Raw genomic sequence first — 21,009 nt, 5'->3', positions numbered from 1 at the left:
GTGTTACAAAATTACTAACATACTAACATATTTGTCTTGTGGAATTATGGTGACGGAAATCAATTTATCTACTTATTATTGTATATAGAAACAAGTTTAAACGACGTTAAAAGATTTTTTTCGAGGTCAATTTCTTTCTGTCATCTTAAGTATTTAATGATTAATATATATTTAGTTTCTTTTCCCCAAGGAAAACATACTTGTGAGAAGTGAAATGAAATCATTCACCTGCTTTTTCAATATAATAGTCATAAAATACATAAATAAATTTACGGAATACCAATTTATTATTGCTATATTTACAAGTCCTTGCAATAACGTAAAGACTTTTTATTTTGACTGAGTAATAACGTAAAGACTAATGTTTTCATATAAGTAGATGAGGTAACATACTAGTTTATTAGAAAGGAACCTTCTAAATTTATATAAAACTTGTGTGACCCTTTATTAATTTTAAAGTAGAAATATTATTAAACTGTTTTCTTTAAAAAGAAAAAGGAGTATATGAAAATTGAACTACTAGAATTACATTGTTCCTCAATAGTCACAGACATAAGAGTTTGGATTTGTAATCACTTTCTTCCTGTTAATACTTTTAAGTCTACAAGCAATTACACCTTCCATGAGAAACAGTTAAAACTCAAAGAAAATGGATCCAATATTGTATGATAAATAACGGTAGCAAATAAAAAATATTGAATAATTAAGGAACACAAATGATGAACAAGAAGGCATCATCACCTCCAAACTAGAAATTGAACCAAAAATAGTGAATAGATTGAAGATGACAGCTCCAACACAAAAGAAACCAGCGCTTGTCAGCGCCAAAGTAATAGACATGGATTTTGGTAAGATGTCCCAACTGATGAAACTCTAACCTAAGAAGTGATTATTGTTGAATTAACCAAAATCATTCAATTATTTTAAGGACGTACAAGAGAGATGTAAATTATCCAATTAAACAGTGAATATAGTTTATTCAAAACAAGCAATAAGATACTTTTTGTGAATATTTCAAAAGTTATGGCCATAACTTGTAATTTTTTCCGGAGAGAGAGACTGGAGAACGAGGGATTTTAGTCTTTTTAATCTAGTAATGGAAGACCAATAAAATGAAGCCCACGGGCTTGTAGTATTGGACCTCAGACCTTCCTCTTCCTGGGCTCAAAAGACCTAGTAGCATTGAAGCCCGTTAGGTAGTTGTGAGGGCAAAATCACGGGGTAACGTCGATTGGGACCGAAACTGAAGCAGTGTTATTCAGTCAACATTTATTGGCCCAACAAAACAAGTTCCATCACCCGCATGTCACTCTAACTTTCACTCTTCTTCCTTACATCACAGCTTTCATGGCGCTCTTCTTCGTCATCATGATGGATCTCTCTCTCAGAAAATCATTATCCTCTTCTGCACGCGCATAACTTCCTCGAAACGCTTCGTTTCGCTATACACGCGCCAATTGCCGCTCACATCTCGTCCTCTGAAACCATGTCGAATTGGATCTCCTCCAAACTTAAAGCCGCAGAGAACATTCTCCACCAGGCAAGTCCAAATATAACAATGCTTCGCATTTTCTTTTCCCTTTTTTTGATTAATTATTATTGCATTCTCTAAATCCCTAACCTTAGGAGTTGTAATTTAAATTTAAATTTATAGCATGCTTCAAATTATTTTAGTTCTTCTCGTATTAATTTGTTTTTCCATCGCAATTGCGTAACGGATGGTTCAGATCGATCAGCAAGCGGCTGAATCGCTTCGCAAGAACGAGGATTTTCGGTTGGAGGAACCGAGCATTGATGCTCCCTTCAAATCAGGGAGCGGTGTGTCTCTGAAGGATCAATTGAAGAAGAAGCCATTAGAGAGCAATGAGTATCGTGGAAAATTGCGCAGTGATCCCAATTTTGATGGGCTTAAAGCTACAGCAAGTGCACCCAAACTATCTCCCAAATCTGGCCCTACCCTAACAGATGATGATTGGACTGAACTCCTAAGTGCACCATCACCTACTCAGTCTATAGCTTCTGCTTCTGGGGGCAATCACGGTAATGGGTTACCTGCACCGCGTGGTTTGGGCAGAAGCAGTAGTAGGAAGCAGAAGGGTTTGTCTTCAGGGTCATTGGCGACAGATGTAAAAAGGAATCCAAGAACTGGTAACAGTGGTCTGAGGTCCTTGCAGAAGTCGGACTCTGTCAAAGAAGTTAAATTGAGTAGAAAAGCCAGTGATGATGGGAAGGAATCTACCTCTTCGACTTCGACGGGGAGGAATTTTGCTGTTGAATCGGAGACCGATGGTAAATGGGGTAAAGGACTGGAGTATGCTGACAAGGACAGTTCTGAGAAGCTTGTGGTTGAGGAAAAGAGAAATGAAGAAAATCAGCACCGTTTTAATTATAGGGACATTTCTCCACCAGAATTGTTGCAGGAAGACGACAAAACTTTGGCTGCAGAAACATTACTAGCATGGGGGGTGGATGAGGACCAAGAAGCTAAGATTGTGGAAGATGTTGATGGTAATCAATCGAGAAGCATGATACAAGGGAGGCATGAACTTAATTCAATATCTGATGATTTGAAAAGGGGTTCTCCTGTGGCTAGTGATGGAATTTCTGATTCAGATACAGATTCTGGTTCAACATCTGATTCTGAAAGTGAACATGAGAGGGAGGAAAGGAGAAAGAGGAGGGAAAGGATTCTGGCTGAGAAAGTAGCAGCTAAAGCAATAAATGCTATCAAGGAGCGGGAGAATATAGTGGCCAAATTAGAGGGGGAGAAGGAAAGTCTAGAGAAAATACTTGAGGAGCGAGCTAAACAACAAGCACAAGAGGTGACAATATGACAATTTAAGAACTGATCATTATCTTTGCTTTTTTTTTTTTTTCACTTTTGTTGTATACTGGTTATGCTCAACATGGTGTCTACTGTAGGATAGGGTAGCGTCGGACAAATATCTGGATTTTTTTCCTGCTTGATGTTGTTGGTGATTTGGTGGAAAAATTAAAATGTCAAATTCCATAGGTAGTATTTGGCTTGCATACATAACAAAATGAAATGGTTATGTTCCGTTTTTCTCCTCTTGGTTTCCCCCTCTTAGTGGAATCAAAATGCACCATTATTTTTAATCTAATGTCCTGTTCTTTTTTGTTTTTAAAATGCACTAAACATAAAATAGAAACCATAGTTTATGTTTTATTTATCCTGTTCTAACAAGTCTACAAAAGCTACCATAATATAGGAATTTCTTGCAATGAGGCTGAAATTGTTTTAAGTTAACTGTTGGATAGATGAACAGCTCTGGATGGAACTTAATGCTTATGATCTATTGGTTATTTACCTAATCCTCATTGTTCCTTGCTCCAGGCTTCACAGCTTCAGAGCACTATGATGGAAACAATGGAAGCTGTTGAGTTAGAAAAGCAGAAACATAATAATACTAGAATGGAAGTTCTTGCACGTTTAGCTAAACTGGAGGTATGTTGATTTAACTTATTCAAGCCATTTGTTTATACCAAATATATGATAGTATAACTTACTACACCTTTCTGTAAATAATTTATAATGTTTTTGTTCCACAAATATATCTAGAAAAACTTGTTGATAAATGTCCGGATTGATTGCAGACTGTCAATGCTGATCTTGCAAGATCCCTTGCAGCTGTGCAGTGGAGCCTTGAAGTTGAGGTATATTTAGATTCTTAGGTGACTTCCCTCCACTTCACATGGTCCATAGAATGTGAATTTTGTATGTGGTAGCTAATATCTATTAATAATTATTGAATAGAAAAATATAGTTGCTGCTACCTCTCTCTTGATTTCCTAAAAGTAGCGATGACAAAATTAATAAGATAATTAATAATTTAATATGACCAATCTGACAGTCTCATGAAGCTGATAAGGGCCATCTGTCTCAAGACCTTATCCCTGTTACTGACTCCGATGGTGTCTAGAAAAATCTCCAAAATATTGCTGGAACTGAAAACTGAAAAACTAAACTGAATGGACCAATCAATTCCCTAAAGATGTTCTGATTGCAAATGTAGCTTTCAGAAGGATTAGAATAACTTCTGTATATTGAAATTGAATAAACCAAACAGCATGTTTTGCTTCAATTCCCATGCTTCCTTCATCCTTGGGTCATCCTCATATCTGGGAAAGAATATTAAATTATGGTGTGTTAACTTAAATACATTTTTTTTATCAGGTTAAGCAAGTATCAGAACTCAGACAGCAAATCAGTTCGAAAGAGTTGTTTCACGAAGGTACTGCACCTTTGCAAAGTTATTGACAAATTGTTTGATACATTATTTCATTCGAACCGATTATAGTGTCTTTTCGTGGGACTTGTTAACTACCTAGGTTTATACCTCATACCTGTCTCGTTTTAGTATGGATATTTATTAACCTTAAAGGTTAGTCTGCATTTTTAACAAAAATGGAAAAAGTGTAGTATAGTCGGACAAGGATAATGTTTAATTTTATTCAACATCATATACATGGTGGATTAATGATGAATTTGGGCATATTCAATTAAGCAAGAGACTGGCGAATATTCAAGTTTTGAAGATATTATGAATAGATGGTTAGTATGCGACCAAAGGATACATTTTAGTTTTGAAGTTGAAGCAAATTCGTGCTAAGCTGCTATAGGGATTTTTGGAACCATGTCTCTTGCCCGAAAATATCTCTGACAAAGAATATGTAGTATTACTGTCTTTCTGCAGTTCCTGGCTGATGATACCTATGCTTATCATTAATTTTGCAAATTGGCTTATTTAGTGTGCTGGAGTAGCTGAACTTATGTTGAAATGAGCTAATCTGTTAATAGATTGATCCTTTAATGTTTTGTAGAACTCAGAAGGCGAATGAAGAATCCTCGTCAAACTGGAGCTTCACAAAATCAAGTAAGTTATATAATTTTTTGCTGAAACTGGTTCATTGATACTTTGGTTTCTTTTGTTTAGTATTCCGTGCTTGGGACTTTAAGAGGAAGGTCTTTGGTATTGTATTTTGTTGGGTCTTGTATTCCCCTTTTAAACTTCTATGCTCACTGTCTTTTAGATGGATATTCTTAAAATCTGTTTATCTATCCTAATGTTGTAGCTAGTTTCAAAAAGCGTTGAGTTGGAACGGGAAATCCACGAGGCAGAGCACTCTTTAATTAATAATAAAGTTGCACAGTTGCAGGAAAAGGTAAGGATTTAAACTTTGAACTTATGAAGGGATCTATATTTGCATCTTTTTCCTTGAAGAGCTATGACATTTCAGATGCAATGTATTTCATGATTTAGTACTTTGCCTAGAATGTTCTATCTTGAAATTTGCATCTTTTAGTATTTTTCCTTGTTTTCCACTTATATTTTAGAAAGCAATTGCTGGAAGGATCAAAACAAGTCTCCTAATTAAATTACACTTGTATATTTCAGTTTCTTAATGATGTTCAAAGTCTTCGAATTTTTTCATTATCTGCCTCCTTTTTCTTGCTTTTAAAATTTACCCAACTATGTGCCCTGTTATCTGATGGTGATGGTCCAGTAGTCCCTTAGTTCTAGTTACAGGATCTTGAACAGTAAAGTCTGGTTGAAAAATACAAGATGTCTGACTTCTTCCTTTTGTTATTTGGCTAGCAAAGGTTGGGTAAGAGAGAACCCGACAATTTTCAAGAGTAAAAGTAGTAGATAACTTCCTGAAAAATTCGGCACAATAATCTTTTTTTGAACTTGGTTCTTCCTTTTTCCTTCACTGATAAACCTTGTTGAAAGGCATTACTTTAGTAACCAAGTTTGAGGTTGATTGGAAACTGTAGCATTAATACTATTTCCCCCATTTTGTGTCCTTTTTTTTTTTTTTACTTTTGTTAAAACTAAAATGTTTTACTTAGCTATAACTGGAAGTGAGCAGAAATCGTTTTATTTAAATCCATTACAAATGCTCAACTCTTGGACACATTTCCTACTTTTAAGGAACCCCTTCAATTGATTTTTTTAAAAAAATATATTGTAAGTTTTTAACTCAATTTCCGTTTAAATTAGAAATAATTAAAATATAAAAATGTCATGCTATTTTCCTGAAGCTTTGGTTTTTAATATCCATGTTTCCGATCTCACCAGGTGGAATAAGATTTTATTGTTGTATTGTGTCATAAATTAAAATTAAAAAAAAAGAGAAAAAAGACTATATACTGAGAGTGTAAAATAATTTTTCACACTAATCAAATTGCAAATCATCATGCATGGTATGTTTGTTGACTTTTGCAAAAATTATCTTGTATGCCATACTAATGGCAATTTGTAATTGGATGACAGTGTAAAACTGTTTTACACTGTCAGTGTATCACCATTAAACTCAAAAAACATTCTTTATACCGGCATCATTGATATTTGCATTACTACAGATTTAAATGTATTCATTAATTTTTGCTTTGTGCATGTGAAGTTAATATGATTTCCTTTTGCTTTGTGAAATTATTTGATGCATTTTTACATCAAAGGCAAGGAAGCTAGAAGCTGATATTGAAATGACAAGGAAGGAGATAGAAGAGCCAACAGAAGTGGAAGTTGAGCTCAAGCGAAGGCTTCAACAAATGACTGACCATTTAATACAGAAACAAGCAAAGGTGCGTGTTTCATACATCCATTTGGTTGTAATTGTGTGTGAATGCTCATGGATCACTGTTTTAAATTCAGACTGGACCTGTCTGTCTGATCAGTCAGTCCAACAGGTGACTGACTGAACAGATTAGTAGATTGTTTAAAATTGTCCATGTCATCATGTGCAGTCAAACCCAAATGACCAACAAATTAACTGGTTGCAGTTTTCGGAATCCATCAGAGTTTAAGAAGTCCAACAGAAAATGTTTCAAAAATTCATTCAAATACAGCATTGGGACTTGACTTGTTTGTGTGTTTCTGGCCCCCTACCTATTCAACTTTCAAATAAATTATTCTGCTTGTCAACAGGTTGAGTCACTCTCTTCTGAGAAGGCAAGTCTTGTATTCAGAATTGAGGTATGCTTTCTACTGAGCCTACGACACTAATTCTTGAAATTGTGATATACTTGATTTTCAATTTTCATAATCAACTTGGCAGGCTGTCTCAAGGTTGCTGGATGAGAACATGTCAGCATCAGGTGCAGCAAACATGAATCCTGCCTCTTCATCAAGTGACTTAGAATCAGGATTGTGGGAGCTCTCCAATTCAAAGTTGAAGCCTATGCTAAAAGCCAGAATTCATTCTGGCAAGATACAGCTTGGATCATTGCTTCAACAACTTGATTATATTTTTGTGACTGGAGCACTTTTTCTGAAAAGGAACTCAACGGCAAAATTGTGGGCTTTGATATATCTTGTTTGCCTTCATTTCTGGGTGTTTTATATTCTTTTATCACATTCTAGCCCATCAAATGAGGGTAGATCTGGTGCCCAGATCTCACTGGAGAACATTAATAACACTGGTGGAGTATGATTGTGTTGCGATGTGTCTTCACTTATGTCATTCCCCGCAGTTTTTAGGAGGCCCTCAATACATTGGATATGTTTTGTGTTACGCCAGAGTATATCATATCATGCACCTGCAGTGGACATGCAGGAATGCCAGTACCAGACTATGACCAGTAAAATACAGGACTGCATGGCTTTCTATATCAATGAATTTTACATTTCTTTGACGTTGTGAAACTTCATTGGACAAGGAGAGACTCCACTAAAGAGGAGCAATGTCCTGCCATTTTGTATTTGACAAAATGGCTTATTTGGGATTGAGTTTTGAATGCTGATCTAATGAGAAGTTTTCGTAGCCTCGCAGGGATTGCAAGTTTAAGTAGCAATAAGTATTTTGTATGTACAGTATAGCAACAGATGTAAACACAGAATAAGCCTTTAATCAGTGAGTGACTTGAACAGCATTCATAACCCCAAAGATGCCCCATGCAGTTTCAAAATTATTGTCTCTTGAATATTGTAGAAAAAGAAAGAGAATTCGTTTTTTTTTGTTGTTGTATACAATTATTAATAAATATTTATTCATTTGTGTAATGCATTGAAACCTCATACTAGATAACATTGCATATTAGGTCTATCTCATAGTCTAACCTTGGAGTTTATTCAATTTATATTCATGGGATATTACGTCGATTTAGTACCATGTATTAATAAACTCCATTAACATTGGTCTTTGTCTAAAGTGAAGTAAGTTGATGAAATCAGAACTCAATCAAAGTGGGCTATTCTTGCTCAAAGTAAATAGATACGCGGCCATTCCCACGGTATACATTAGAAGATTCATTTTAAGTGAGTAATGTGTAAAAGATGAAGAATTCTACGGTGGCCCACTTTGCGAAAGTAACCTAGACCATTAGTTTTTTTTTCTAGTTTCCATCCGATGGCTCATTTTTTTTTCTTTTTTTCCTTTTTTGCCCCTTTTCTTTCCTTCATCTCTCATCGTCTCCACCGCAAACAACCAGTTGGCCGCCGTCGGAGTTTTTTCTCCTTTCCTTTTTTCTTCTATCCATATCCGACACCTCCGTGCACCACCACTGTCTGCCACCACCGCGATCCACTGCTCCTCCGTCATCTCCACTCTTTGCCACTGATAGACCCATTGCTTCTCCATGGCCATCAATGGCTTTCAAGTAAACAACAAACTGAGAACAAAAAATCCAATGATAAAACTATGAAGATAATCAATTTTATTTCAGATATGAGAAATTTGTATAAAAGTCAACAATAGAAATTTATGATGCCAGATTCAAAAAATAGATCTGAGAAATTTACAATACCAAATCAACATAGAAAAAAACCGCGAGTCACTGTCATTGCGAAATCAAAAGGCACAGACGATCGAGTTTGAAGCTGGCCGTGAGACACGTTCTCGAGAATCGGAGAAGTGAGAGTGCTTTGAGACGCCGCAACACGATTTGGATCTGGTAGCCTGTCTGAGACGGCGAGGCGATGGTCACGTGGAGCGATCATTTTCCAACTGGTGTCAATGGCGGAGAAGATCCTTCTGGATTCCAACGACGCCATCGATGGTCACCTACAAATCCGATGAGAACGCTGACGTCAGAATCACCGGTCCTCCGCATCACCGTTCGTGTGGTTTGACTTCTGAGACGTACTTCACAGCAACTATGGGTACTGCCATGAGCGCACTGCGACTTAATGTCGGAGTATTTCCTCGTCGGACCGTTGATGAAATGGTGGATCAACGCAGATGGAGAGATGGAGGCAACTCAGATCTGAAAGGGGGAAGAAGGGACTGAGAAAAAAAACAAACGAGGGGTAAGTCTGGAAAGGGAGGGGAAAAAAGAGAAAAAGAAAAAGGAAAAAATAATAATAAATACTGACCATTGATATAAAATTACTCAAATCTGACGGCTAAGACAAACCGTAGAATTCGTCGTAAAAGATAATAAGTTGAGAAAGAATCAAAACATACAAAAATAACATGTGATTTAGAGGTCAAAGTTAATTAAAATGTCAGTTTAATTTAAAGAAATTTTAAACACACAATAAATATTTAGATTATTTTTTGTGAATCAAGATATTTTCTAGTTGAAAGTGAAAGACTAATATGTTGAAATATTAAAATTTATTTAATGAATTAACTTTTTTTAATAAATATTGTTTTTATATAAATAATCAGGAGATGAATATTTGATCACGTGTATAGGGAATAAAATTATTGTTAATTATTATTTTATATACAATAATGACAATGTAATCAAATCTAAATCTTTATCTATCTATTTTGATCTTTTATCACTATAACAATTCTAGTGATTTTCTTCCCAATTTACCATACACAAAAATATTAAGATATTATATTTAAAAATGGGTGAAAGGGTAAAATTGTAATTCTCTTTACATTTAATTGCTTATTATCATAATTATTATAAAATACAGAGAGATTCGATTTTAAATCAAGTGAAAGAGTAAGATTGTATTTCTTCCTTTGCTTATTAATATGTTGATGTTGTATAAATTTATGATTGATAATAAAGAGGTGAAAAAGAAGAGAGCCGTATTTTTTCGAGTCAATTTTTTTTGGAGAAAGAAGTAAAAAGAAAGGAGATAATATATGTATATATAACAAATACTGTGATTCGTAATAATAATAAAAAAAAGAAAAAGAAAAATAAAGTGGGTTAGGAATTAGGAGTTGGGAGTATCGTTGTTGTAGCGGCATGTTGCAGGGTTCTGCAGCGGCGGAGGGTTGCTGAGTTGAAGAAGAAGAAGAAGAAATCAGGCATTGGTATTGGTGAGAGAGTGAGAGAGAAGATGCTGAATGGAAGTAGGTATGTCCTCCCTCGCAGCATTCACATACTCTTTTTTTCTCAACATGTGAGGTTCTTTGGTCATTTGCATCCCCCTAAATTTCACACTGTAGACGATACCCTTCTTTCCTTCAATCGCATGCTCCGAAAGCACCCTCCCCCACCCATTTTCGTATTCGACAAGCTTCTGGGAGCCATTGTAAGGATGGGTCATTACCCCACCGCCATTTCCCTCTTCTCCCAACTTCACTCAAAGGGAATCACCCCTTCCATCGCCACTCTCACCATCTTGATCAATTGCTACTGCCACCAGGCTCACCTCTCTTTCGCCTTCTCTCTTCTGGGAACCATTCTCAAGATGGGGTTTCAGCCCAACATGGTCACTTTCAACACTCTCATCAACGGTTTCTGCATCAATGGTATGGTCTCTAAAGCTATGGCCTTTCGCCTCGACCTTATGGCAAAAGGGTATCCTTTGGATGAGTTCTCATATGGCTCTTTGATCAATGGCCTGTGTAAAAATGGACAAACTAGAGATGCCCTTCAATTGCTGCAAAAGATGGAAGAGGATTTGGTTCGGCCTAATCTCATTACCTATAGCACAGTCATTGATGGGCTGTGCAAAGATAGACTTATAGCCGATGCCCTCCGTTTGTTTTCTCTGGTCACTTCAAGGGGGATTTTGGTTGATGTTGTCGCCTACAATTCTCTCATCCATGGCTGTTGTAGTGTCGGTCAATGGCGAGAAGCAACTCGATTGCTAACTATGATGGTGCGGGGGAACATCAACCCAGATGATTATACCTTTAACATATTGGTTGATGCGTTGTGTAAAGAAGGAAGGATTGTGGAAGCTCAAGGCGTGTTCGCTGTGATGATGAAAAGAGGCGAGAAGCCTGACATTGTTACTTACAATGCCTTGATGGAAGGGTTTTGTTTAAGCAATAATGTTAGTGAGGCAAGAGAACTATTCAACAGGATGGTCAAAAGAGGCTTGGAACCTGATGTCTTGAATTATAATGTCTTGATTAATGGTTATTGCAAGATTGACATGGTAGATGAAGCCATGGTTCTCTTTAAAGAGATACGTTGTAAAAATTTAGTCCCTAATCTTGCTACTTATAATTCTCTTATTGATGGCTTATGCAAATTGGGGAGAATGTCATGTGTGCAGGAGCTTGTTGATGAAATGTGTGATAGGGGCCAATCCCCTGATATAGTCACTTACAACATTTTTTTAGATGCTTTTTGCAAAAGCAAACCTTATGAGAAGGCAATCTCATTATTTCGACAAATTGTCCAAGGAATTTGGCCTGATTTTTACATGTATGATGTGATTGTAGAAAATTTCTGCAAAGGTGAAAAATTAAAGATTGCAGAAGAAGCTCTTCAACATCTTTTGATACATGGCTGTTGTCCAAATGTCCGAACGTATACCATTATGATCAATGCCCTTTGTAAAGACTGCTCTTTTGATGAAGCTATGACCTTGCTTTCAAAAATGGATGACAATGATTGCCCCCCTGATGCTGTCACTTTTGAAACAATTATTGGTGCTCTCCAAGAAAGAAATGAGACTGATAAGGCAGAGAAACTTCGTCTGGAAATGATTGAAAGAGGTCTTGTAAACGATGAAGCAAGGTCTGATAATTTAGTTCCATGTTAGATATACTTCTATTATCTTCCACTCTATAAATGCGTTTTTCTTGTGTCAGAGAAATTGGATAAAATAACTATATAAAATTGTGTGTTTATGTATTTATGCTTGCATGTACTGTGTCATTGTCACTGGTTGATTTTGTATAATCTTGCATGACTTTTTCCCTGCTTCCTTTGCAGGGTTGTCAAAAGCGGTGCTATAGCAGGGTAGTGGCCCCTGGCTGCTATATGCACTGCCAAAGCTTCCCAAAATCCTGAGAATGGCCTCCAATATTAGCATTAGAGGGCCATTTTATGGAGGTAATTTTGGGTAAAATAGGGTTTCAGCTTGAGGAAAACCCTTTCAAAGTTCATAACTATCATGTCTCACTCATCTCCTCTCCTACCTTGTGAATACTACACTAATCCTGTCCGACCCTCCAACGACCATTGTGTGACCCTTTGGTGACTCTCTGCCACCCATCTACCAGCTTCTTTTACTTCTCTCTTGTTCTCACTCAGTTTTTTCTTGTAATATTTTTCTCATTGTTCTCTTATTCTCATCAATCTCTGTTTTCTGTGTTTTCTACTGAGTTTGTTTTTCCTTCTTTCTATTTTCTCTTATTCTCTTTGTTTGACTAGTCTACATTCTCTGTGTATAGTCTCTCAGGTCTTTTTTTTTGTTGTTGTCTATCTCTCAAAGACACAAAACTGATTCACTCCTTTTATCTCTCTCCTTGGTTAGACATAGTACCCTTTGTTACTATGTACTTGTACATTTGCTCAAGAGCTAAGACCTGTAACTTTTTACTGTTAATTATGAAGTTGTCAAGATTTTTAAGTTCTTTTGTTTTTCAAGTATTCATATGTATTTAGTATCCTTACCAAAAAAACATGTATTTAGTATGAATTATATAAATTGTATAAAAATATTCAAAATAACAGTTTGCTATACTGCTATATTGTTTTTGGTGTCAGCTGCTACACACTGCTATCCGAGATTGATAACTATGTTCCTTTTTAGTGTATTCCCACTCCGCATTTTAAACTCTATGCTGCTTCTCTTTTAATTGCTCATGCATTAATTCTTTGCTCATGTCTTTCTGCAATCTGACTGGTTGTGAATTTTTTTTTCCTGGGATTTTATCATTTAAATGGTAACCCTTTCAACAATGACAAATCCTGGCAGGTTGGTGCATGAACAGTGAGGGAATCTGTGACTCATCCAATTGCATACAGCAAGAAGTGCAAGTCAAGATTTGTATGTGGTAGTCCAGACTGTGAATGCTGTAGCAATCAATTTGTGCTAGAAGAATGCAGATTTTCAATATTTCTATGCAATACAGTTGGTTGGTGTTAACAGCGGTCTACACTGCTCTTTTCTTCCCTGCCAGTGCTGGCTTTTAGTCTGCTTGACCTTTCCTACCCTGCATTTTTCCTTTCCTATAAGCCAGTAAGTGTTGTATTTGCCTGTTTTCTGCCACATTATTTGATTAAGCAATGAATCTTGAGCCTCTCATTGCATGTTTATTGTTTATTTCATTTGCAATAATTGAAGCCTGGGAATTAGAATTGTTTGTGATACATGTTCTGTGCTACCTGCTTGTAGGCTTACTTTATTGTGAGCTAAATCCTGGTAATTTTTGTATTCTCTGGAGAACTCCCATGACCAAGTAAAAACTAGGTAGAAGTGGAATTACTATAAAGAGTGGCTGTTTTGTTCTTGGGTTTATGAGTTTCTTATTACCAGTATTTTTGACAATCTTGTACTTCATGCATCAGATTACTTTATTTCTGGTCCTTGGAGATTGTGAAGAATCAGTGCATAGCCTTGTGGAATTTGCCAGATACATGTGAGAAGAAATCGTTGTTTTAATATGCTTGTCACAATGATTGATGGAGCAATATCGGTGGAATAAAAAAGGACTACTTATGGTATTCATTGATTTGGAAAAGGTACAATAGAGTGCCAAGAGAGGTATTGCAAAAAGTGCTAAATAAGGAAGAAGTTCCTACTACCTATATTTGAGAAATCAAGAATATCTACGATAGGGTGGCAACTAGTTTGAGAACAAGGGAAGGGGAGACGATAGATTTTCCAAATTCCATCAAGGGCCATCTATGAACCCCTATATATATATATAAATTTTTTTTTACCTCGGTCTTAATGTGCTTGTTATGTATATCCAAGTGTTGGTGTCACGATGCATGCAGTATAGATATATAGGCATGTGTCAATAACAATAGAAGAAGCTCCAATTAAGAGAGTAGATCAGATGGAGGATAGTCCTATCACTAATCCATCGATTGTTTTAAGTGTAAATAGGTAGAAAGAAAATAGAAAAAATACGATGGAAATATTAATTTTTCTATTTGTTTGAGAAGAGTAACAAGTGTTTTTTTTTTTTGTTGGATTCCACATGTAAAAGTATTTCTCTCCTAACTTGCCATGTAACGGGAAGGAAATAATATTTTTTTTTATCTAACATATATTAGTATAAAGTATTCATCAGAAAACTTGATAAGTCACCTTTAGTGGGGTCCTCATTCCCAATCTTTTATCCACAAAACTTAATCTGGAAACTTGTTTAAGGGAATAAAGTTGAAGACTAGGACTTGTTGGTAGAAGAAAATAATATTATATTATGTTATTGTTTTATTTTAATTTTTTTTAAAAAAACTAATACTATAGTTTGTGTACTGTACAGGATAAATAAAATTGTTTTTATAGAATTAAAATGTATTAAATAAATATCTTTAAATATATAAGTTATATTTTGGGTTTATAATAATAACTTAAATTATAAGAGTCACTTTGCAAGTTTGCTTAATCTTCTACCATGAAACGCTCTTTTCTTTTTTGAAACATGTTTCCTAAATCATTTTATCAGATTAGTTATTTTTTTATTCTCAAAAACATTTCTTAACAATTATTTTACAAAATAATTATAAAAAAACGCAATCAAACACACCCTTGGACGCCCAATGACAGATGACTGTCTTCTCATCACATTGACCAGACAGAAGCGTTCTGTTAGTTTATAACTACATTGTATTCAAAAATAAATTTTGCTAAATACAATATGTTGGCATGCTGCAGGTCCATAATGAGAGTTGAATAGAAGAAATCTATTAGTTACGTGCACAAGCCATAATACTTGCAAACAGCATATATAGTACGTAAATTTATTATACATATCTAAGAGAGAACAAGCAAATTAGAAAGATTAAATTTAGAAGGAAAGCTGCAATAGCATTACAAAACTACATCCCTAACCACGGCAGCTGCAACTTCAGTCTGACGTAAGAAAGGAATCAAACAAATTCAAAGAACCAAGTGCTAGCCAATTTTCAGAGCATCGCTGCTTTTTCCACTGCTTGCTCTGCACCTTGAGCAGATAGTATACAATTTAATACGATTTCACCTACAATGCAATAAGGAATTTTAAAGCATTTCCAGAGACAACAAAATTTGACCATCCTAAACAATTCGATATTTTATTAGTCACACACCTTGATGATATAAACACGCAAGGCTCTGAATCTCGTTTATAATTTAACCCAAAAAGAAAAAATAAGGGGGACTAGGAAAGTACTAAGCAATAAAGCTGGATGACTTATTTTTAAGATTCTTTTTGGAGCAGAAGCTTGCGACATGATTGTAATTTGCTAGGTTCTCAACATAATTGTGGGGTTATGGTAAATTAAAGTACTCATGTTCATGAAATACAAAATGGTATTGTACAAATAATTATGCAAGTGGAATTAAAATCGCTTCTCACCGGTTCTCTTCTTGTGGTAGATTACGACTGTAGAATGGAAACTCGAAGAGAAAAGTTGTTTTGAACCATGCGGGCAAGTTCCCATAGATTGATCGTGGCAACGGGATTAAAGGGCTGCAAATGATTGGGCTTAGTCATTTCTCCTTAATGATAAAACAACAATAATAGACTCATCTCACTAGGTGAAGAAGAGACATTTCGACTTAACGAGACACTGAAAAGAAATATGAGATTGAGGAGGTAAATTAACCTGGTTCTCTTTTTGTATATCCTATATCCATCTACATTGCCAAACTTCTTATCCGCTGAGTCCTGTCTCCATACAATTCATCATCAGAAAAACCACAAAATTATAAGCAAAATTTTGATCAAATCAGAGGTAAGAAGCAAACCTCAAGAAGTGGAATGCCACTGACAAAAAGAAGCAATAATGTGAGAAAGATTGGTCCAATGATCACCAGCCATTCAGCACCCTTCAGTACAGGTGTAGATGCCACAAAAATTCCCCACCAAAGCAATATCTAAATTAAGCATTCCTGACTTACATTAGTTTTCGAATAAAAGAATAAATAATATTAGAACATTGAAACCCCTATTAGACCAACCAAAAACCACTTTTGTTTATCCTATAAAAGAGGCAGGAATGTAACTAAATAGCTTATTCTGGCATATCTCTGCAACCATATGAACATTTTAGCGGAAATAACTATACATTATACCAAGTCAATGATAACAATAGCTTTTAAATGCAATGTTTGGGATAAGATTTTTGAAGGACAGCCAAAACAGGACCTGATCCCGATTTGAGAATGAGATTGGGTTATATTTTGGGTCGTTCCAACCCTTCTGGTGTTCTATATTCTTTTATATATATATATATATATATATATATATATATATATATATATATATATATATAAATTTAACAAGTGTATTAATAATAATTTTTAGTTATTTAATAGTAATATCTTCTCTAACATAATATTATATTCTACTGTATATTCTTTATTAATTATTTTGAAATATATATTATAAAATATATCTTAATTTAATTTTTATACTTCTTTTATTCTAGGCATACCCTAATTGATGTGCTACATTAATAAATCAAGTTGACATGATGTTATTACATATTTATCGGCTTGGGTTCGGCTTCAGATAAATGACAATGTCAAAATTTCGAGTCGGATAAGACCGAAGATAAACTTATCCTAGGCATACCCTAATTGCTGCTGCTGCACCATTGGTGTGTTAGGGCAAACAATAAGTTTATCAAATGAGAACTTATTTTATATCATAAGCTTGACCGTGAATCTTACTCAATGAGTTGAAAAAGAAAAACTTATAAGAAGCTTCACAACCAAACTTGTTGAAATAAGCTAAAAAGAGCCGTAAATCCGACTAAACTTACAAGCTCCTCCATATACATCCTGCAATACCAAAATATTTTCATTTGAAGGCAATAATAGCACTTACTTCACCAAAATAGTTAGGATGACGAGAATATTTCCATAGTCCAACATTACACCACTTCCCTCTATTTTCTGAAGATCTTTTGAAATGCAGCTTTTGTTGATCTGCTGTACCTTCCACAATAAAACCCACAGCCCACAAAATCCACCCTACTATATCAACAACCTGTAGGAAGGGATTTCTGTCGCTTGCATTAACCAACGTAACAGGTAAACTCACAACCCACACCCAGACAGCCTGCAAAAAATTGAAGTAAATCCTCTACTACAAGACATCAAAAGAGATGATTTCCAGAAAAAACCAAGATCAGCAAGATAAATCTTAAAACAAAAATGATAAAAATCTAAGAAACCTGAAATATCCAAAATATGGCCAGTCTACCCAAATTACTACGCATTTCATCGAAGCGCCGGTCCTCTCCCCACTGCAAAATTCTGATAAATCAGATCAACCATAAGACATTCAGAAAGGCACTTTGTTAACTAATAGTCATCACATTAAGCTGCATCCCATTGTTGAAGACAATATACATTGAGCATGAAAAATTGGGAAGAACTGACATGTTTAACCGAAAAATAAATAAATAACTTTCTTAACAATCTATGGTGCCTGGCTATGATACTTTGTTTAACCACAAAATAGTCACTGAACCAATATGTTAGGAACATGCTCAACAATGCAGTATACAATGTAAAAAGCATTCTATTGAAAGGGAATTTTATAAAAATAAACATCAACAATACTAGGGAATATTTTCTGTAAAGAAAAAGTAAATTATTTTTTGTCCAGGACAGTGATATCTGAATACAACATTAGATATATGACTAATTTTGCTCAGACCAGAGGAGCAAAGTTTTCCCTCCAGAAAGTTGTTAACGCAGTTGGATTCCCCATACTGAAATTCAAGACTTCTGTTTAATCTAAAATTTGAGACTTGGTTATTGTAAAGAACTAGTTTCTACACCCGGCGATGCCTGGGTATTTGCTATCATTTAATAAGATATATAGGATAGATAATATGATATAAGATATACTCTTTTGATTGTGTAACTATTGTTTAGAGGGGGTTGCCTTGGAAGGTTTGCTTTTACGTATATATCCTAATTCCTGGAGTTATTGCTTTTTATGTCTATTGTTACGCATGTATTGTTTTGTCTGGTTTGGTCATATCTTTTGTATTCTATCTTTAATTATAGAACAGAGATATATTCAACTAAACTAATTCGCATAAAATAAAAAAGAAGAAAGGGTGATGAGATATGAGATCATATTCTCGATCAATATGCTTGGTTAGATTCATTAATGTCATTATAAAATATATGATTTGATATGTTTTAATTATATCAGTTTAGTACGAAATTATTTTTTTTATTACTCTTTATTTAATTTCCTTATTTTATAAACCTCTCTCATTATAAATGAGCATTTCATGTATTCTAATACAACAACACACAACAATAATAATTCTTATATCATACCAAAGCTTACATTTTTATTTTTTTTGACAAAGGAATAACAAAAATTGTACTCCACTGAGTACCTACTGATCAAACCAGAGAAAACAATAAAACTACAATTTTAATTAAAAAATACATAAGTTTTTTTAACTTTATTTTTTTCATTTATGCTTTTTATAATTGTACTCTTATTAAATTTACATATCAACTAAAAAAAAATAAGCATAGTAATCAAGAAAGAACTGGAAATAGAAAACATAGATTTTCCGTTAAACTAAAAATAATGTGTAAATAAACAGATAAGTCTTAAATTTCTAAATAAATGATTGAAAATAAAAATTATACTTATTAATTTTATTAGTAAATCACTTAATTTAACTTAAAATACATGTTGTAAACTATAAATAGAGAATACTTTTTTGGCCAAAGAATAATCTCAAACCAACACATTATATATATATATATATATATATATATATATATATATATATATATATATATATATATATATATATATATATATATATATATATATATATATATATATATATATATTTATTAAATAAAATTATAATTTTATTTAAAACAGAAAATAAATAAATTTTATAACTATATTTTTCCATTTATTTCTGTAATAATTGTACTTATTTTTTAAATTTACTTATCAATTAAATCAAAAGTAAGCATGAACTGAAAATAGAAAATATAAATTTCAATTGATAAGTAAAATTTTAATTGTTAAATAGAACTGCAATTTTAATAAAAACAAAAATACATAGTTTTTTTACTATATATTTTACATTTATGTAAGTAATAATTATACTTATTTTTAAATTTAATTATCAATTAATTTATAAGTAAAATAGTAATAATGAACTCAAAATGGAAATTATAAATTTTTTTATATTAAAAATAATGGACAAATAGACAGATAAGCCTTCAATTTCTTTATAACTATTGTAAATAAAAATTATACTTATTATTTTTATGAACAAGTTTTCTAATTTAACTAAAAATATAATTTTTAAACTATAAAGTAGGATTTTTTTTCTCTCAAAAGAATCATCCTAAATCAACACACATATTTATTATGGAAAACTACATTTTTAATAAAATCAAATTTATATAAGTTTTTAACTATCTTCCTTATTTTATGCTTTTAATAATCTTACTTACAAAATATTGAAAATTCGGTGCATTTGATTCACTAATGAATTAAATATTTTATATAAAACATAGATATTAAAATATGGAAATTTAAATTGTAGTAGTAGTAATAATAGGACAAAAAGTATTATCATGCATAGAAAATTTCAGAAAGGACAATACCGGAAAATCACTGCTCTATGAACAATGAATTAGCATCCCAAAGTCTCGTTAGAATTGTTATGTTGTAGATAAGCAATTTAATTAAAAAGAAAAGAGAAAATAATCTGTTGAATTAAAGCATATGAAGCAAGCAACTCCACTAAAAGTTGAAGATGAAATGGTATGGTATGTGAAACATGGAATAAAGCACATACTTGTAAAAGAAGTTATATAATCTATCTATAAACCTAATACCACGGTGCCATCATGATACCTGAATAGGAGGAAAAGGCAGAGGCGAAGTCCCCATGTCCCAACAAACAAAGTGAGGATTATCTGAAAAGAGTGATTTAATTCATCATTTGTTTTAGTCTGTCTGTTAATTCGAAATAAAGAAAAGGAAACGTAAGTTACCTGTCGAAAATACCAGGAGGCTTTGATGACCAGGGTCAATGCAGCAATTATGATGAAATTCGTACTTCCTTCAAATACAAATTTGTTTTGATTTGTTAACAGAAGAGAATAGAAAATTGTATTTAAAAGTGAAGTAAAGGATAATGATACCAGCAAAATCAGTGACTTTGTCGAATTTGAGGAGCGCAGTGACGACGAAAAACAGAAACTGATAGGCAATCTGGAAAATAAAACAAAAAATAAGCAAAACAAAGCAGGCGTGTGTTTGAAGAGAGAAAGAGCGAAGATAATTGAGAATTGGGAATTATTACAGTGACAAGGGCAGTGAAGGCTAAGAAATGGGACTCGATGACGGTACCCATGGCTCAGTACTTTTGCTGTCTTCTTGAGTCGAGTTCTTAACTCTTGCAATAATAAAACAGAAGAAAGAAAAGGATGAGGAGTTTAAAATTCAAAGACTTGTGTCGTGTGCGTACTTATCAGCGTATGTGTATAATACCACCAATCGCGTTTTGTTTAATAGGTATATGGAAAATCGGAGGAAGGAAGTGTCATGCTTTGTGTGTGTTTGATATTTATTAAATTAATTTTGAATAAATTTTATTTTTGTAAAATTTATTTTAAGGAAAAGTGATTTATGTTTGAAATAAAATCAAGTCAAAATTAAAAGTTA

The 21,009-nt window shown here is 33.7% G+C and overlaps 3 protein-coding genes and 1 long non-coding RNA gene across 11 annotated transcripts; 2 read left to right on the top strand and 2 right to left on the bottom strand.

Annotated features, from left to right (window-relative positions):
- Positions 1 to 1,250: 1,250 nt before the first annotated feature.
- LOC100796823 (golgin candidate 2) lies at positions 1,251 to 8,024 on the top strand. The gene is made up of 10 exons (XM_006584839.4): positions 1,251 to 1,540; positions 1,728 to 2,822; positions 3,356 to 3,466; positions 3,616 to 3,675; positions 4,196 to 4,253; positions 4,843 to 4,895; positions 5,095 to 5,184; positions 6,482 to 6,607; positions 6,951 to 6,998; positions 7,081 to 8,024. Exons 1-10 carry the CDS (start codon positions 1,487 to 1,489, stop codon positions 7,453 to 7,455), a joined length of 2,070 nt encoding a protein of 689 aa, XP_006584902.1. The 5' UTR covers positions 1,251 to 1,486; the 3' UTR covers positions 7,456 to 8,024.
- Positions 8,025 to 8,137: 113 nt separating this feature from the next.
- Positions 8,138 to 9,438, bottom strand: LOC102663362 (uncharacterized). Of its 2 annotated transcripts, XR_005892519.1 has the most exons (3): positions 9,336 to 9,438; positions 8,768 to 9,246; positions 8,138 to 8,632 (listed from the first exon to the last, which is right to left on the bottom strand). It is a non-coding gene; the product is annotated as an uncharacterized lncRNA (long non-coding RNA). The 2 variants fall into 2 exon arrangements; XR_415396.4 differs by lacking the exon at positions 9,336 to 9,438 and having other exon boundaries at positions 8,768 to 9,329.
- Positions 9,439 to 9,986: 548 nt separating this feature from the next.
- On the top strand, positions 9,987 to 14,286 carry LOC100783041 (putative pentatricopeptide repeat-containing protein At1g12700, mitochondrial). 5 transcript variants are annotated; one of them, XM_041017950.1, is made up of 5 exons: positions 9,988 to 11,905; positions 12,104 to 12,367; positions 13,092 to 13,355; positions 13,512 to 13,586; positions 13,685 to 14,286. In XM_041017950.1, exons 1-2 carry the CDS (start codon positions 10,269 to 10,271, stop codon positions 12,132 to 12,134), a joined length of 1,668 nt encoding a protein of 555 aa, XP_040873884.1. In that variant the 5' UTR covers positions 9,988 to 10,268; the 3' UTR covers positions 12,135 to 12,367; positions 13,092 to 13,355; positions 13,512 to 13,586; positions 13,685 to 14,286. The 5 variants fall into 5 exon arrangements, with proteins under 5 accessions (XP_040873887.1, XP_040873884.1, XP_040873886.1 ...); XM_041017952.1 differs by lacking the exon at positions 12,104 to 12,367; XM_041017951.1 differs by lacking the exon at positions 13,512 to 13,586 and having other exon boundaries at positions 12,104 to 12,223.
- A 724-nt stretch (positions 14,287 to 15,010) lies between these two features.
- Positions 15,011 to 20,876, bottom strand: LOC100782499 (uncharacterized). Of its 3 annotated transcripts, none has more exons than XM_003530905.5 (10): positions 20,648 to 20,876; positions 20,487 to 20,556; positions 20,337 to 20,404; positions 20,197 to 20,258; positions 17,510 to 17,591; positions 17,161 to 17,394; positions 16,077 to 16,205; positions 15,935 to 15,996; positions 15,685 to 15,798; positions 15,011 to 15,327 (listed from the first exon to the last, which is right to left on the bottom strand). In XM_003530905.5, exons 1-10 carry the CDS (start codon positions 20,696 to 20,698, stop codon positions 15,324 to 15,326), a joined length of 876 nt encoding a protein of 291 aa, XP_003530953.1. In that variant the 5' UTR covers positions 20,699 to 20,876; the 3' UTR covers positions 15,011 to 15,323. The 3 variants fall into 3 exon arrangements, with proteins under 3 accessions (XP_003530953.1, XP_006584899.1, XP_006584900.1); XM_006584836.4 differs by having other exon boundaries at positions 15,011 to 15,291; positions 20,648 to 20,855; XM_006584837.4 differs by having other exon boundaries at positions 15,011 to 15,285; positions 20,648 to 20,855.
- Positions 20,877 to 21,009: the final 133 nt, after the last annotated feature.

This window comes from Glycine max, chromosome 8, assembly GCF_000004515.6.
Source record: "Glycine max cultivar Williams 82 chromosome 8, Glycine_max_v4.0, whole genome shotgun sequence".
NCBI classification, from domain to species: domain Eukaryota; kingdom Viridiplantae; phylum Streptophyta; class Magnoliopsida; order Fabales; family Fabaceae; genus Glycine; species Glycine max.
This window is presented reverse-complemented; position numbering and strand designations above follow the sequence as displayed.